This window comes from Peromyscus leucopus, chromosome 5 (assembly GCF_004664715.2).
Source record: "Peromyscus leucopus breed LL Stock chromosome 5, UCI_PerLeu_2.1, whole genome shotgun sequence".
NCBI lineage: Eukaryota > Metazoa > Chordata > Mammalia > Rodentia > Cricetidae > Peromyscus > Peromyscus leucopus.
Window position 1 is genome coordinate 1819961 of NC_051067.1, and position 17825 is coordinate 1837785.

General features: G+C 45.2%; 1 protein-coding gene across 4 annotated transcripts in view; it reads left to right on the forward strand.

Annotated features, from left to right (window-relative positions):
• Positions 1 to 17825, forward strand: part of Fancc (FA complementation group C) — a 168755-nt gene that overhangs the window by 140775 nt on the left and 10155 nt on the right. For 3 of the 4 annotated variants that reach the window (XM_037205649.1, XM_037205651.1, XM_037205652.1), the window contains 5 exons: positions 4367 to 4419; positions 5789 to 5888; positions 10209 to 10284; positions 12539 to 12620; positions 15949 to 16123. In XM_037205649.1, the coding sequence (XP_037061544.1) occupies positions 4367 to 4419; positions 5789 to 5888; positions 10209 to 10284; positions 12539 to 12620; positions 15949 to 16123 (486 nt within the window). The remainder of the gene's footprint in view (positions 1 to 4366; positions 4420 to 5788; positions 5889 to 10208; positions 10285 to 12538; positions 12621 to 15948; positions 16124 to 17825) is intronic. The other variant, XM_037205650.1, reaches the window with a different exon arrangement.

Sequence of the window (17825 nt, forward strand, 5' to 3'; positions counted from 1 at the left end):
TTCCACTTGTGTTCTAGTATTTTCATTAGTGTTATTGAAGTACTTCCTGCTTGAGCTCTGATGTGATACATGCAATTAAACCAGAGCTGGAGTAGAAGACTTAGCCTTGGTGGACCATAGGAGTGTTGTGGGGCTTCTGTCTATGCTGCACTTTCCAATGTCAGCCTCAGGAGGGCACCAGATGCCCCAATATATTGTCTCTAAAGAAAACCAAGGATGCAGGATAATCTTCATTCTTGGGGTTGCAGGCCTTGTAGCTACTGGAAGGTAGTGGGGAAAGAGGATCACAGACAGATCACAAAAAATAGTGGACCATGGCAGTCCCTCCCACACAGAGGTCAAGTTGAACAGCAGTGGGACCTGAGAAATTTCCTTTGAGTATAGGCACACAGGGACCAGAGCCGGAGAAGTTTGTCCATTGTGCAGAGCTGGGCATCCCACAGTGTGCACCCCCCCCCTCTGTCCTGACATTGAGACCTCACGTAAACTTACAACATAAGAGCACATTTGGTACTTGTTAAGGTTTTAAGCCCAAGAATGACAGATTTATCACTAATTAAACAATAATTGCATTATGGGGTACTGAAAAATCGCTTGTGGTATAAACAACATCTGGCAAAGATTAAAAAGAACGCTCAAACTTGTTGTAAGAAACAGGAATCTTTTAAAACAAAATAGATTCTAAAATGTGAAAGGGTTATTTAGTTTTATGTTTAACATTTTAAAAATAGAAAAGAAAATGCCATAATGAAAGTATATATTTATAAAAATGCCTTATTACACGATAAATGTGAAGTTTTTTTTTATATAGGTAGTTTTTAAAAGCGAAATCATTTTTTTAACTCAGTAAAAGAGTTTATTGTTGAAGCTTATGAGGAATATTCCTTTAGGAAAGGCTTTTCTTTTTGTTTTGTGTGGATTTGTGTCTCATAGTCCCCTTCTAACTCGTGTCTGTATACAGAGGGGGTCTTGTCAGTAGAGCAGGGGTGACTCAGTAGGGGTGGGCTGCCCTTCTGGTGTGCAAATCGAAGGGGAAACTTCTCAGTTGATTTTCTCAAATGACTATTTTCTGAGTAAAGCATCAAACAATATTAAAATGAATCCATCCTGAACTACTGAACTTGAGCCTGTGCAATAGAAGACTTGTGACTTTCATTCTTCCTGATCCTTCATTGTCTTTTTTGAGAGGTATTCACTTTTCTCTGTGAATCACCTTATGAGTTTCCTTTCTTGTTCTCTCTCTCTCTCTCTCTCTCTCTCTCTCTCTCTCTCTCTCTCTCTCTCTCTCTTGCATGCATTCACATGCATGCACATGTGTGTGCACACATGCACACACATACACACAATCTGAAAACAATTGATAGAAAAAGTGTGTCCTGTTCTTGAGAAATGTGCTGTGAGTTCTCAGCCTCTTTGGAGTGTCAGGTACCTTATAATAATCCTTGATGCCTTGGGAGGAAAATAGCAGGCTTAATGAGCTCCCCGGTCAGCTGGAGAGTCAGCACCACTTGCAGAGCTCATGGTGCAGAGTGGGAAGCTGGCCTCCAGCACTCCTCACCTCTCTTATGGATGCTCTGTACTGTCCATGTTGACTCATCTTCCTGAGTGTCATTAGGAGATGGAAATGAGCCATCCTGGGTAGAGGGAACACAGAGGAAAGAGTCTCATCAGATGGAGAGGCTGTGTACCTGATAGAACATTCTGGTTTCCAGCAAAGGAAGAGGGTGAAGAGGCCACAGGTCTCCATCATCATCTGTCTACCCTGAAATGCTTATTGAAAGTGAGGAGGGCAAGGAGAGGGTAGAGTATTCCTGGTGTCTCTTGATGGCGTGGTTTCCCTGGCATGAGGCCGTCTCCACGTGAAGATTGTTAGGCCAGATGGATGAGGGTTTGAGAAGGAACAGATTTTGGGTGGATGGAGGAAAACAGATGAGCAGATGGAACCTGAGGCAGCTTTGCCTTTTCTTTTTCCTTATTTTAGTAGGAAAGATAATTGCACGGATCTCGTGTTTTAGAGCAGGGCTGTAGTGCCCTGGAATGCAGAGTGACCTGTGATGTCCCACCTGACCTGTAAAACACTGTGCAGAGGACTTAAATCTGCCTCCTCCTCACAAGGGTTCTGTAAGACGTGGAATTTGGCTTTCGGAGAAGCACGCAGAAGAGCGTTAGTTCTGGTGAGAAAAATCAGCTTAAGTGTGTCACAAGGACCTGAGAAACTTTGGTCTTTATGAAGCAACTTACTGACACTAACATCATGTTCTGGGAAAATCTGCAGTGAAGAGTGTGCAGGAGAAAGGGATTCTCTCAGTGGGAGCAGTAAGGAGGGCTAAACGTCAACCCTTGGCATGGCTGTTTCAGCAGATGCCCTGCTTGTCTCTTCCTGTTTTAGAATCTAAAGTTGCTTGTGGAAGCTGGGAGAAAACCACTAATCTGAAGCCCTACAAAGAAAGACATCTACATATAGAGTCCAGCCGCATTAGAGAGAGTGGGTGGATTCCGTAGCCTGTTTGGGTTGGAACTGCCAGCTGAGCTGTTCAGAAGGAACCACTGCATCAAAGCGAAGCTCACCCAGTTTTGTCTTTGGCAAACTAGGTTGGAACACCCTTCCTTGTGTCCTCTTGTGGTTTTGGTGACCACCCAATTACCTATTACATCTTTTTTTAAAGAACTACTTAGAAATTCGTGTTCTCAGACCACATGATTCTCAAACTTTCAGTGGCTGGCAGTTGGTGGTGGGGTGGTGGTGGTGGTAGTTAAGGCATTTGGAATAAAAATAAAATGGCTTTACTTCCCTGAATCCAGCTCTGGTCTTCCTTTCCCCATGCACATTCAGCACTGTGTCTGTGCCTGTGGGTGTGTGACTTTGTTGGGGGGCTTTTGACTTTTGTTTTTAGAAGGTGCATTCCTACACAAAACGGAATTGTCCTGGCAAACTTGGCTGAATTCTATTTCTTTAAGACATACAATTTGCTTTTCTCCTGTTTGGACTTTTCCATTATGACACATAGAAACTTATTCAGCGTTTTTTTTGGTCTATGTCCAAGTGCCCTAACAACTGTTAGTGTTTACAGTGAGTCTGAGGAACAGGCAAATTAAATGACTTTCTGAGATCAAAGCCAAGAAATGACCTGTCCTTCCTCTGTTGTTCATTTCTTTTTTTTTTTTTTTTGGTTTTTTGAGACAGGGTTTCTCCGTGTAGCTTTGCGCCTTTCCTGGAACTCACTTGGTAGCCCAGGCTGGCCTCGAACTCACAGAGATCCGCCTGTCTCTGCCTCCCGAGTGCTGGGATTAAAGGCGTGCGCCACCACCGCCCGGCTGTTGTTCATTTCTTAAGAAGGTAACAAGTTTATGAGAATCTGAGGTTCTCTTCATTTGGACAAAGATGTATATTGACAAAGGGTTAGAAATCATGGGTTACTTTATTTGAAAATCAGAAAGCATTAACTTGCATAAATGTCTTTGATTTGTCTGTGGCAGTCTGTAATGCTCACATATGACCACTAGATGGCATATGTTCCATGTTTCAAGTTAAGCACCAGGGCGGAACTAACAGATGAGAGAAGCCACTCAGCTTCAGGGTTGTTCAGAAAAGTGATGCATAGGGCCTGAGATGGCTGTGGAAAATGTTTTCCAAAACTAGTCATAGCAATCACAAGACGACTTCAGAAACTCCCTTATTAGAACCTGGCCTATTCATATCTAGATGCCACTGTGAGTTTTATAATGCAAATAGATTTTTTTGTTTGTTTGTTTGTTTGTTTTAAATCCCTCATAAACTCAGATTTTAAGTTCTGACCAAAAATACATGGATGCTGGTAAGGCTAATGAGGCCCTTCCTAGGCCTCAGGGCCAGCTTCTTTGGACTGAAACTATAAGAAACCCACCACTAGGCTATTCTAGGACTAAACTAGAGAGCTGTCTATCACTGGTGTCATGCAGCTGTGCTTTCCATTAACCACTAGGTGTACCCTGCACCAAATGTCCATCTCAGGGGGCGGAGGGGTCATGGGGTGGAGGGTGAGCAGACCGCAGAGGCTGCTGCTGAGGTTCTAAGGTAGGTCTTGTGGCCTCTTGTAAAGTGGTTTTTAACTGCTGATGAAACATACTCTTTTTTTTTCTACATCATACGGGCCTATTATGGAAAATATGAGATATAATAGGAATACAAAAATAAGTGACGTTTGCCCAGCATTGCTGCCATTTTATGTGTGGGTTTTTCTGTGCACCCCATGCTCATTCTGCCTGACCTAAAGGAATGTGCCCCCTTCTGGAGCAGTCATAGGCCCCCCGTTTGCCTGATAATCCAAAGTTGCTACTGATGGACACCTGTTGTATTTCACTATTTCATTGTCTTTTCCTTTTACAGCCTCAAGCAGCCTGCCACCCTGCCATCTTCAGAATCATAGATGAAATGTTCAGGTAAATACAATGTCTTTGGGAGTAGTTGATCTGAAAATGCTCAGCTTCCAAACATAATAAAAACCTTGCAGTAGTCTCTGGCTGTCATGGAAAAGCAGACACTTGAGTTTTTGGGTAGTTGGTGGTGAAAACTCAGAAGTGATTACGTACTGAAAAGACAGTAGTAGCTAGAAATGAGGCAGTATTCTTGAGCCTTTTTATACTCAGTGATAGAGAAGTGGGATTGAATTAGTTAAATATACATGCAGGGTTTTCCCTAGCCCCAAGTAAAGCAAGCAGTACAGCCCTTCACCACACGAGGGCTGACTGGGCTTTTGTCAAGACCTTGAAGAAAGCCAAGAGACACAGAGCTGTTCTGAACAGAGCCATTTGAAAGGCAGAATAAACCCACATTACAACAGCATGGTGGTTTTTATTTTAAAGACTCAGGTCCTGAGGGCATGTGCTGACTTTAGAAGACCAGTGATAAGGAGTGTGTAACACACCAGGTTGGCTCTGCTCCTGAAGTTCATGGGAGTTGTAATTGTAGAGTCCTAAAGACAGACTAAGGCTTCCAGCCCCATGTGGGTGTGAGCAACTAGGGTCTGGATCTGCCTTCAAACCACTCTCTCTCACATAGCTATGGAGGAAGGGCTCTAGGGTAGACAGCAGGCTCCAGGAAAGGAATTTACTAAGATTTATTATTTTTATTTATGTGTAGATATATACGTGTCTGTGTGGGTATATACAGTGGTGCAGGTGCCTGCAGAGGTCAGAGGTGTCAGAGTCCCAGGAGCTAGTTGCAGAAGGTGTGAGCTGCCTGGTGTAGATGCTGGCAATTGAATTCAAATCCTCTGGAAAAGCAGCAAGTGCTCTTCACACTGAGCTACCTCCCCAGACCTAGGAAAGGAAGTTTGACAACCAATACCTCACCGTTTGTGTTGCTCTTAAAACATACCAGCTTTAACCTAAATGGCCACAGATGTGAGAAGACAGGAGTGTTTTTGTTTAAGGATAGTCAAGTTTGAAAAAAAAAGATTTTTTTCTTAAACAAAAAGGAAAGTTAATTGTATAAAAATGCATGGAAACCAAACCAAGTACACCTGATTTCCCTGCTCTCTGGTGATTCTGACTGAGTCTGTCATTCTCCAGGCAGCTCTGTCCCAGCTGCTAAAAGCAAAACACCCGCTGTTGATACTGTTTGGGCCATGAACATGAAGGTGCTTGAAAACAGTAGCCAGCCCATGGGAAGGGCGAGTGAGAAAGACTTGAAGGTGGCTTCTCCCTCCTGCCTCCACTCAGGATGCGCTCAGAGCAGCTCCAGCTGTGGCGTGGGTTTGTGATGTGTATGGAGCAGCAGCATGTTGTCATCTTGCTTTGCTTTGTTCAGGTTTGTGCTGCTGGAGACTGATGGAGCCCCAGAAGTACTAGCTGCTCTTCAGGTATTCATGTCATGCTTGATAGAAGCTCTGGAAAAAGAAAACAAGCAGGTACATCATACTGTAAGTGCTGCTCAGTCCCTTCAGAGTGCAGGAGGCTGCTGTGGGCACTGGTGTTTTCTGGTACTGGAGACCACCCACAGCCTCACACGTGCTAGGCGCGTGCTTTGACACTGGCTACACCCCCAGCCTTGTTTCCAGAAATGCTGATGGAGTCTTGTTCACAAAGAAAGCTTCCAGAGGTCCACTCCTGCAGAGATGAAGTGTTTTAACTGAAAGTAAAGATTTTTGTCTGTCGTCCCATGCCCTGTGCCCGTAACCATTTGCTCACTGCTGTGACTTGAGTGCGTCTTCACATGGGCCTCTCTCTAGAGGGAAAATCCCTACCAGTCCTAATCCCCCCTTGCTGTCTGTGTTTACCTTCTGTCTGCTGCTGGCCCTGTGGCCAGCAAGAGACATTGTGTAGTCTATCTAGGACGCACTATAGAAACTGCAAGCTGGGCGTTCTCAATGATCCTTGTCTTTATTCTCACCAGAGTCCCCGGAGAGAAGGGAGGTGGGGAAAGGGAGGAACATGGAGAACTAGTAGAAGTTGGATGCCATCAGTAGAACAGAGGACTCCATCAGCAGAGGTTGGACAGCAGCTTTGGCCACAGGGATGATATTTATGTGGTGCTTTGCCTACTTGGATTAGCACTGGTTCTAGACATCTTTCCTGTGAAGGATGGCCTGTTCTCCTATGCTGCTGTCTGCAGTCTTGCTTAGGTTGTTCAACCCTCTAAAATCCTACTCAGCCCAAGGCTGTAGAGTTCTCTCAGGTTTTAGCAGATGTTTCTGCTTTCTAAGGCAACTATAAACATGTATGGCTTATTCTTGCCATCCCTCTTTCCCTGGAGAAGTTAACTAGATTATAGCAAACAACATTGATGATTCCCAGCTTGGCATCTGGGAGGAGACCTCAACCAAAAGGCACTGGCTTGCACTCACTGTTTTGAACATAGCTGTAAACATGTGCTGTCCTGCTTTATACACTCTTGGTATCCCCAGGGTGGAAATGGCCTCCATCAAACCTTGTCCTTGGTTCGACTTCTGGGTTGCCCAAGTTAGGACAGAGGACAAGAGAAAGTTTTTTTCCTTGGCATTGACTTGAATGTTGTTCTGGGTTTGCCCTGAGTGCCTGATGCCCTTGGTGCTGTGGATTTGAACTGGAGTTATAGTGCCTTTAATTTAAAACAGTGACTTCTGGACACATATGTCTAGGAGTGAGAGAGGTACACACTGGGCCCTGGTTTTAGGCAAGGTAGGAATCCAGAAACAAGAGTTTATCACCTGCCTTTGGCTCCACGCACAGGTGAGCAGCAACCTCCTGACCTTGCAAACACCTTCACATACACATGCGATGATTTATGAGACACAGGGGCAGCACATATGACCCCTGAGCCTAGCTTCTCTACTGGGTACTCTAAAGATGGTGTCAGGCCTCTGACACTGGTGAGAGGTGGCTCTGTGGTAGTCACTGCACAAATGTACTGCGGCATCGCCATTCTCTGGTTCCTTTGCTTTCTGCTGTAAACATCTTGTGTTGAACCTTTGCTGGGTGACAAGAGTAGAAGTGCCCATTCATGGTGTGGAGTTGGGCTCACAGGTCCTGCCATGTCGGTCACAAAGTACAGTGCTCTTATCCCACTCATATCCCTTTGTCAGAGAGGATAGTGTACGTGCTTCTTTCCGATCTACCCTCTCCTCGTCCCCAGTGTGGGGAGCATGGAACAGCACTACTCAGCAGCAGGCAAGAACTTGAGCTCATGCTCTAAGCTTTTGTGGAGTACAGGCAGCCATGGGTCAGGGGCGGGGGTTCCAACAATTGAACAGATAAACAGTGGGTTGTGTTGAGTCTCCCACAGATTAAGTTAGCACATTGGGTGGAATATTGTTAAATCCAACAAAGCTGACAACAGGAAGGGCCTCAGCATGGGAACTATACCCACTTCTCACTAAGGCCCCTGGGACAGCAGGGCATGGAACCACAACTCAAGGTGATCCCAGGACTTCTGAGGTAGGAAACAGAGCTCTATTAGATGTCCAATAAAGGAAAGAAACAGATGGGACAAAAGAAAACCATGTCAAGAGATAGCTTCAATCCCAGCATGTTAAAGGGATGTTCAATTATGAAAATCAAAAGATGGAGTAAAAAGGCAGGTGTGTCAGATTGGATTTGAAACAAGACCAAGTATGTGTTGTTTCCAGAGACCCCATTCTGAAGACAGCGGCTGGAAGTGGAAGGAGAGAGAGCTGCTGCACAGAAAGGAAGTGTGGGCTCTCAGGTATAGAGAAGACAGATCTAGACAGTGGCATTCACAGTAACAGAATATCAGGTCATCAGGAGACATGCCAGTCATAAACATGCAGGGACTCAGAATACATGGAGCAGAACTGATGGCAGAAATGGACAAACCCAATCCCACATAAAATACCTGGAAGCTGGTTTGCTGAGGACAACTGAAACAGCCCCAAATACAATAGCAAGAAGCCATGTGCAGGAGCCTTCAGGTCTGTTCCCCTGACCTGCCCTTCTGCCTCTTGGTTTCTCTCAGGCGAGCAGTGACCCCTCTCCAGGGCTGGGAATCAAGCCTATGGCCTTATATGACAGACTCTGGCCCCTGCAGCAGGCTCTCTCAAATGCAAATACATAGGCTGATTCTCAGACTAAGTTGGACATACAAAGGACCTACAAAAGCCAGAAAGCAAACAGTTTGAGGACTCATACTAAGAGTAATTAAGCCAGTGAGGGGTTGACAAGACAGACAGCGTCTAGATACAGGAGATGCTAGGGCAGCAGAGTGAGGGAGTTTATAAAACAACTGGGTACCCATTGGGGTGGGGGTATACCTCAGACCACCACAGAAAGCACACAGAACGTGTTCTGAGATGGATCATAGGCTTCAATAGGAAGGTCAAAACTATAAAGCCCTTAGGAGAAAATGTCATAGCATATCTTTTTTTTTTCTTTAACATTGGATAATCAAAGATTTCCTAGAAACAATGCTCCAAACAAAACAAAACATTGGCCATACAGAAAGAAATAGATAATAGGCTTTATTAAATTATAGTGTCTGTTCTGTGGTAGGTGCCTTTGAAGATGAACAGGTTGTCCAGCAGCTTAGAGGAAGTATCTGCAGTATTCATCCTAGAAGACTTTGTTTCTTACAGCTTCATAGGAAACAAGAGCCAGGTTTTTGTTTTTTGGATACACACTTCGGAAAGCTATTCAAACTGTTGCTGAGCACACGAACAGAGTTCAGCATCACCTGCCACACAGAGCAAGCTCAGAAGCAAGCATGTGTGAAGTAATGTTTCATGCCAGGCAGACCAGCTAAGATTAATGAGTTCCAGAACACCCATTATTGACAAGTAATTCTCATTCCATGATGGTGGGAATGGAACATTGTTGGCCTTGAAAAGCTACCTCTTCCATGGTACTCACCCTAGAAAATTGAAAGACCGGTCCCAAAGACAGACTTGAATGTCAGTAGCAGTTTTAATTCTACTCATCTTTGAGGGGTAGGTAAGCAAATCCTGGTATATTCATTACTTCTAAGCAGTGCAAAAGAATGAGCTGTGTATGCAGTCAGATGAGTCCTGTGACCACGAAGACTAGATGCAGAAGCATGCACACTCAGTGTGTCTGTTTGTGTGAAAATTGGGAATAAGTGATCTAATTCTTGATCTCTCCTATTGAAATAAAAATATTGATTGCCAGGCTAGGGTTGGAGGTTGACTTTAAGAGTCCTGGGGAACTCCCCAAGGTGACAGCAGCATTGTGTGTGTCATGATGGGGTACTAGTCAGGCCGATTCACAGACTCATCCAGGATTATCAAGCTGTATACTTACGGCCTGTGTAACTTATGTGTTGTAGACTTTACCTGGTTTTGTTGTTGCTTGTTTTATTTCAGAACCTCTGTGCCTTTGGGAGGCACTGGTAAGTAAGTAAGTATAGCCTCCAGCTCTCAGCATAAGAGCTGCCTGTTAGAGACTTTGATTGTCATGAATGCCACACTGAGATCCTCAGTCCCACAAGTGTTTAGCAGCCCTCTCTGACATATAAGATAATGCTTGTGGCTCGGTTTGTGTGAGGAGAAACCTCAGTAAAGATGGCAGCAAGATAAGTCCCTAAGTTCCAGAAGATGACTTTTAAAAGATACTGTTTTAGCTACTTATGAGATTACTGGAAGCGTGTTTATAAAAGTGTTTGAGGCTGCATTCTGTTGCGTTAGTACAGGGGGTCTCTAGGGCAGACAGGCAGAGGTCTGTAGTGTCCTCACAGCCTTCCAGCCCCAGCATTCACGCCACTTCCATTCTGACTCTCGTAGACAAAGTTTTCCCTCAAGACCTACTTTCCTTACGGTGCTCCATCTCTCACTGCGGTGCTGGCCCAGCGCCCTGAAGGTGAGTGAGGGCCTTTGCCTGTGACATAGTGGCTTGTGGGAATGAGCACGGTAACCCATGGTCCCTACCTCCCGATCTTCTCTTCCTCTTCAGAAGACAGTTTGTGTGGAGTTTTATGTGAGACCCTGCTTTGTGTCCAGGTATGATAAGGGAAAAGTAGAGAGCCCGGCTCCTGGGATAGTCAGTCAGCCTCTGATAACAGCTTCGCTGAGGCTCAGGGACAGGCTGAGTCAGAGTACAACAGTACCTTTGTTTGTTTTTCCTTTCTTTGCTCCATGCAGCCTTGTTAGAGAACAAAGGATAAAGTGAAGAATGAGGCCATAGAATTTTAGGGAGACTTTTTTCATACAAGCCAAGAAGAAGATTTTGAAAAGATTCAGTAATATTCTATTGTTAGGCCCCAGTCGTTTCTGATTCATCTGCCAGTCTGCTTCCCTAGGCCATGTCTGTAATCTACTGGTGTTGATCTGCGGCAGTGTCTATGAGCTCATGTTTAGGGAATGTCTCAGCTATGGAGTATAAAGGAGACATTTCCCTCTGACGCCAGCCGACAGTCTGTAGACAACGCCTGTGACAGGAAGGGGAGGGATGGACGAGGGCTCATGTTTCCTGCTGTGGCCACTGTGGCTGCTTCCCCTGTCCTTGAGTAAGAACTGTTTGAGGTAAGCAGACAGTTCAGAGTTTCAAAGCATTTTACAAAGTCTAGATACCTTTTCCTTTGTGTAGAAGATGTAGCTTCTTGCTCCAGGTGACTCCCATGACAAAGCCCTGTGACAGAGCTGGGCGAGCACAGTGGCTTGGGTGGGATGCCTGCACGGTGGTTTTTAAATCTCCTCCTCCACCAGACCCAGGAGCACTCACAGCCTTCCTTCCTTCCTTCCTTCCTTCCTTCCTTCCTTCCTTCCTTCCTTCCTTCCTTCCTTCCTTCCTTCCTTCCTTCCTTCCTTCCTTCTTCCTTCCTGTCTGTCTGTCTTTCTTTTTGTCTATCTGTCTTTCTTTCTGTCTGTCTTTCTTTTTTTTTTCATTCACTTGGGACACAGTAGGAAAAGTTTAGCAGAATAGAAAGTTGAGGACTACAACTGTCCTCAGACCACGGTGTAAGGCCAGACCTGCTGTGGAGTAGTCTGAGAACCTCAACACACTGGAGGATAGTTTATGAAACCCAGATGCAATTCAGTCATGTCCCACAGCATGAACTTAGGCTATCTGCCTTCTCATCCCTCAAAGACAACAAGTGACTTTAAGCAAAAACAGAGAAGTCAGATGTTGATCCTGAGGACAGTTTGTATACGCATTGCTTTGGAGAGAAGTTGGTTATGTTAGGAGTGTAAGCCTGTGCTCATCAGAACTGTCCTTCATGTTCATGGTGAGGTCCTGGGTCATAAAAAGTTACTGCCAAGTGATGACCTTCAGGAACTACAGGAGAAGAAAAGTAGTGTCTTAGTGACTAGTAAGGAGGAAATTCCACTTGCCTTCAGAAGTTAGGTCATGGGCCTGAGGGAGGGGCTGCTGTGCACCCAGGTCTTCATTATGGAGGAGCAGCGGTGGCTTCCACCTCTGGTGTTGTCATGTGGTTGATTATAACCACAGAGACATGCAGGTCAGATGCTCAAAGGCAGCTGTGAAATCAGACACACTTTAACAATCAAGCTTTTTTGCACAGTTCTCTGTGCTTCCCCTCCCCCCCCCCCCCGGCCTGATCACACACCCCAAAACCAGGTGAGCTAGCCATTTCTTGCCCTTGCTTGTATATTCAGTATGATCCCTTTGTATTTTGATGTCACAAATTTGAGATGGAGTCAGAATGTGGTAAAAAGAAAATGCAGGGCATCTGGCAACAAGGCAGTCCAAGTTTTAGGGTGGGTGTGGAGGGACTCTTTTACTGACTTCCATGCACCCTAGCTAAAGATTTCAAGTTAAAGCACTTGAAATCAGGCATGCTGTGCGGGGCTGTAGTCCCAGTTCCCGGAAGACAGAGGTGGACAAATAGTAAGTTCAAGGCCAATTTGGGCTACATAGTGAGTTAAGGGCATCCTGGGCTATAATAGTAAGACCCTGTCTCAAACAAGAAAACAAAAGAAACTTTCAAGTTTGACTCAGACACAGACATCCTGGTTGAGAGAAGTATGACATGAGTTCTGTGAATGGCGGGGGTGGGGGCATTTCTGCACAATGCTTTCAGTCTAAGCTGCAGGCGTCTCCCCATGGGTTTGGCTTTCCTTCAGTTCCTCCTCTGACTTCTTTCCACCCACAGCTATCCCACAGAGACATCGGCTCCAGCCGCTGCTGCACATTTCCCAACTCCTCAGAGAAGCAGTTGAAGACCATACTCATGGGTGAGCAAATTCTCACCACCTTTGACCCTTTCACAGGTGGCCTCCCTGACCTCTCTTTGAGCAGGTTGTCAGCTAAGGCTTTGCTCGACCATCACAGACAAACAAGTGCACACACTCACTGTCAGTAGGCAAGAGGTGGAGGAAGTGTGGAACTTCAGGATTGCTCTGTGTGGGTCAGAGTGAGCAGGCAGCTTTGCAAGTGTTGTCTGCATAGTCAGTTCTAGTAAGGTCTGCATTTACAGTTTGAAATATGCAAAGGAGAGAGACTCCAGAAATGAACAGTGCCCTCACATGTTGAGCCCCTGGCTACCACATGAAGGTGTCCCTGGTTCCCTTAAGGAAGGAAACTGAGCTTTTGGCCAGTGGGAGGAAATGTTAACCATTTGTATCCTACCCGCTTTTCATTTTTTAAAATTATTTTCTTTAATCTTTCTCCAAGGGCTAGAAAGATGGCTCAGTGATTCAGAGCACTTGCTGTTCTTGTACAGGACTCAGGGTTGGTTCCTTACATCCACATTAGGTGGCTCACAACTCAATATAACTCTAGTTCCAGAGGTTCTGATACTCCTTTTGGGTCTTTGTGGCCACTTACATGCACAAACACATATAAATAGACACATGCGTAAATTTAAAAATAAGTAAACAAATGTCTCCAGAGCTAACAGACCTGTCCTAGAAGAAATTATTCCATGCAGCATGGTGGAGGCCTGCTGTGGGATGTTCTGTATGGCAAATGTGTTGCTCTGATTGGTCAATAAATAAAACACTGATTGGCCAGTGGCTAGGCAGGAAGGATAGATAGGACTAACAAAGAGGAGAAAAGAAAGAACAGGAAGGCAGAAGGAGTCACTGCCAGCTGCCGCTAGGACAAGCAGCATGTGAAGACGCCGGTAAGCCACGAGCCACGTGGCAAGGTATAGATTTATGGAAATGGATTAATTTAAGCTGTAAGAACAGTTAGCAAGAAGCCTGCCACGGCCATACAGTTTGTAAGCAATATAAGTCTCTGTGTTTACTTGGTTGGGTCTGAGCGGCTGTGGGACTGGCGGGTGACAGAGATTTGTCCTGACTGTGGGCAAGGCAGGAAAACTCTAGCTACAGAGGCTCTCCTCTAGGTGCTAGTCTCCAAAAGCATTCCCATACGGGCTTGCCACCTTCTTCATAATACCTCCAACTTCCTGGGAGCTTGCCCATATTCAGAGGATAAATGACAGCACGTTTTGTGTGACAAGCCCCTCCTGTCAGTCTTCCCTCTAGGATTCTCTTGTTCTCTGTGTTCACGTGTATGAACTGAGTGCTCTGTCCATCAGACACTCCTCAAACAAAAGGCTAGGGGTCAGGTTGGGTCACTGTCTGTAGCTGATGTTTTCTCTGGTCCTGCCCAGCCCCACAGACCCCGCAGCCACTTATAAAATAATCACTCAGAAGCTTATATTAATTAAAACTGCTTGGCCATTAGCTCAGGCTTACTATTGACTAGCTCTTACACTTAAACTCAGCTCATTTCTGTTAATCTATATGTTGCCACGTGTTCCGTGGCTTTACCTGTGTGCCGTTACATGCTGCTCCCTAGACAGTGGGCTGGTGTCTCCTGACTCAGCCTTCTTCTTCCCCGAATTCTCCTTGTCTGCTTATCCCACCTATACTTCCTGCCTGGCTACTGGCCAATCAGCTTTTTATTTATCAACCAATCAGAGCAACACATATTCACAGCATATAGAACATCCCACAGCACCTCCCCTTTTCTGTGTAATCAAAAAGGAAGGTTTAACATAGTAAAATTACATATATAGAACAGTTATCAAGCAAGAATTATAGTTATAATATTTAGTCTATTTGTATTTGGCAAAAATCAAAGAAGATATCCTATCTGTCCTATATTTGTGAGTCCAAGGTTTCATATCTACCTTATCTTCTATCAAAACCAAGGAAAACCATAATTATAACTATCTAGTCTTCAAGTACATCAAAGACCCCAGAAGGATATAATATTACTTAAGTAAACAGGAAATTCAACTTCTAAAAATCTAGAATGATAGAGATAGCTGGCTGCCTGGACAGAAGTGGAAGGCTGAGAGGGCAGAGAGGACGCTGCTGTCTGCCACCATGAGAAGCAAGATGTAAAGATACTGGTAAGCCACGAGCCATGTGGCAAAATACAGATTTATAGAAATGGGTTAATTTAAGATGTAAGATCAGCTAGTGAGAAGCCTGAGCCAATAGGCCATACAGTTTGTAATTAATATGAGCCTCTGTGTGTTCATTTGGGTCTGAGTGGCTGTGGGACCGTGAAGACGCGGGGGGCTGGATGGGCACAGGAAAACTTTGAGTTACAGCTGTCAGTGCCTGTGCACCCAGTGGGCCCTGGACTCTCCGTGCAGGACAGGGTGGGAAGCAGGTATAAGACTTTTTTCCCCTGAAAGAAGAGAGTGGAAGGTCAGGCCAGGCAGGTCTGTGCTGTGAGTAGGGTTGGCTGCTCAGTATACTTGCTGATGAAATCTGTGAGAGAGACTTGGGCAGCCCTGCCCCTTCAGCTCTGTGCAGTGATGAGTTGCCCTCCCTCTGACAGGGATTAAGGATTTCCCTTCATTGTCCTGCAAACTTGATTAAAAACACATAAGTCAAATGTTCTAAGGGAAGCATGGGACGGCAGTGGCCAGAAAGCAGGAACCATGCTTAGACTTGGGGATTCCACAAGCCCTGCAGACACTGCAGAGGCCATGATGCTCCTGTCCAGACGTAAGTTCCCACCAGGGCCTTTGTCTCCTGGAGCAATGCTGTCATGTTGTGACTGTCAGAGCTACAGTGATGGCACAGAGTCCACCCTTTAATACACATTACACTACCAGGTGAGAGGATAGCTTGGAAGAAGTTCTGACCTTCCTGCCGGAGTGTCCTTTTGATGACAGGACGGGCAGACCAGAGCCACTTGGCAGAATGGTGCATTTCCGCTGTGTTATGTAGCCTTCCTCCTCATGCCGGAGCCACCTGAGTGGCAAGTTGCAGGGTCTTACTATGCTTTGTGAGTCGCCCCCCCCCACCCCCAATCACTCTTGGAGCCTAGAATTCTATAGATACCAGGATATAAAGACCTAAATATCCTTAGTCTTCAGTACACGTGGGCTTGGGATGGGCCCTTTGGTTGTCCTGTGATGGGCTTAGGGTGAGACACAAAGGTTTTCTGAATCCAGTTTGTTTCTCTGAGGGTCTTTCTTCATTGAAAAAGTACAATTTAAAGTACAAGTTCACAAACATTAAAGTTACTTTGAACAAAAGGAAGAAGGGTGGAGGTTGCCAGCTACCATATGTATGTTTTGCTCTGTTCCAGGTCCCAGCAAGGTCCCTTCGAGAGTTGGTTTCTGTTCATTCACTTTGGAGGATGGGTTGATCTGGCAGTGGAGCAGTTGCTGAGGAAGGAAGCTGAGCCCCCTGCAGGCCTGCTGTGGCTCTTGGTGTTCTATTACAGCCCACAGGATGGGAGTCAGCGGAGAGTGCAGAGCATGGTGGGTGCAGGTCCTACTGTGTGCTCAGGGTTGGGCCTCAGGGAGAAGAGAACACCTTTACTGGGTTTACCTTTATTGAACCTTCCAGGCACCCAGGCTCAGAGCACTTGTAATATGTGTTGGGTATGTGTGCACATCCACTTGGACTGAGCTTGTAGCCCATGATGTTTTCCTGCCTCCACAGGGACCTGAGACAAGAGGCTGCCCCAGCCGTCAGGCTGCTCATGGTCTGGGCCTTCTGTTCTTGGGGTTATCTGATCCCAGGTTATTCTGCTCAGTGGCCTCAGCTGCCCTCATTTACCCCTGTGCCTCATCCCAGGGCTCCATGCTTTAGGACATCCCAATCAGGAGTGACAGCTGCTCCTGAGGCAGTCTGTGTCGACTTCTCTTTCCCACCAACAGCCTGGCCAGTCTGCTTTCACCCCACTTAGCACTTTCCTGCATCAGCCAGACTTGTACTGAGGTAATCACATGATTTAACCATTTGGTCTCTAAATAACAGGGTTTCTGTGCACAGGACCAGGTAGATGTCTATGGAAAAGATGCTGTTATTTATGTAGAATGTAGTTATTTCAGGAAGCCATGCTTTGATTAAAGCTTTGCCACCTCCTTGCAAACATTCACTTGCTGGCTTTTAAAAACTTCAGCCTAGGGCTGGAGAGATGGCTCAGTGGTAAAGAGCACTGGCTGCTCTTCCAGAGGACCTGGGTTCAATTCCCAGCACACATGATAGCTCACAGCTGTCTGTAACTTCAGTTCCAGGGAATCTGACACCCTCACACAGAACTATATGTAGGCAAAACACCATGCACGTGAAATAAAAATAAATTAAAACAAAGAAATACAACAAAAACAAAAAAAAACAAAAAACAAAACAAAGCCTTCAGTCTCGGGTGCTTTTCGCCCACTTTAGTGATTAAAAGGAACAGGTTTCAGTGTGTGTGGAACAGCGCTCCCGTTTGTCCCAAATCAGAGGTGAGTGCAATCTTGTGTTTCATTTGCTTAAAGCAGTGGTTCTCAACCTGTGAGTCAGGACCCCTTGTGGGGGTGTAAAAACGACCCTTCCACAGGGGTTGCCTAAGACTATCAGAAAAACACAGAGATTTACATTATAATTCATAAGAGTAGCAAAATTAATTATGAAGTAGCAATAAAATAATTTGATGGTTGCGGGTTACCACAACACAAGGAACTGTGTTAAGGGGTCATAGCATTGGGAAGGTTGAGAACCACTGACTTAAAGATTTCCATAGCATGGTGAAGATGAGCCTTGGAATTAAAACAATTGAAAGTTGAGGATAATATTGGATCAGAATGAAGCATTTTAAAGATGTTATCATCTACATATGTATTTGAAGATTGCTGCTTAATTCAAAGGAAAACAGTCTTCACTTTAAAAGATCACATTTGGCTGGTGAGATGACTCAGCAGATAATGGCATTGGCCACCAAGACTGAAGACCTGAGTTCAACCCCGAGAATCCACATAATGGAAAAGGAGAACCAACTCCCAAAAGTTGACTTCTGACTTTCACACACACATTGTATTTCACATGCCACCTATACACAAATGAGTGAAATACAAATTAAAAATATATATTGCATTAAACTAAGGACAATCCTAGTTCATGGCTTTCATCTCTTAGTAGGAATGATTAAGGTGTATGAAGGACTGGCCCTTTCATTTGCATTTTGAATTAGAT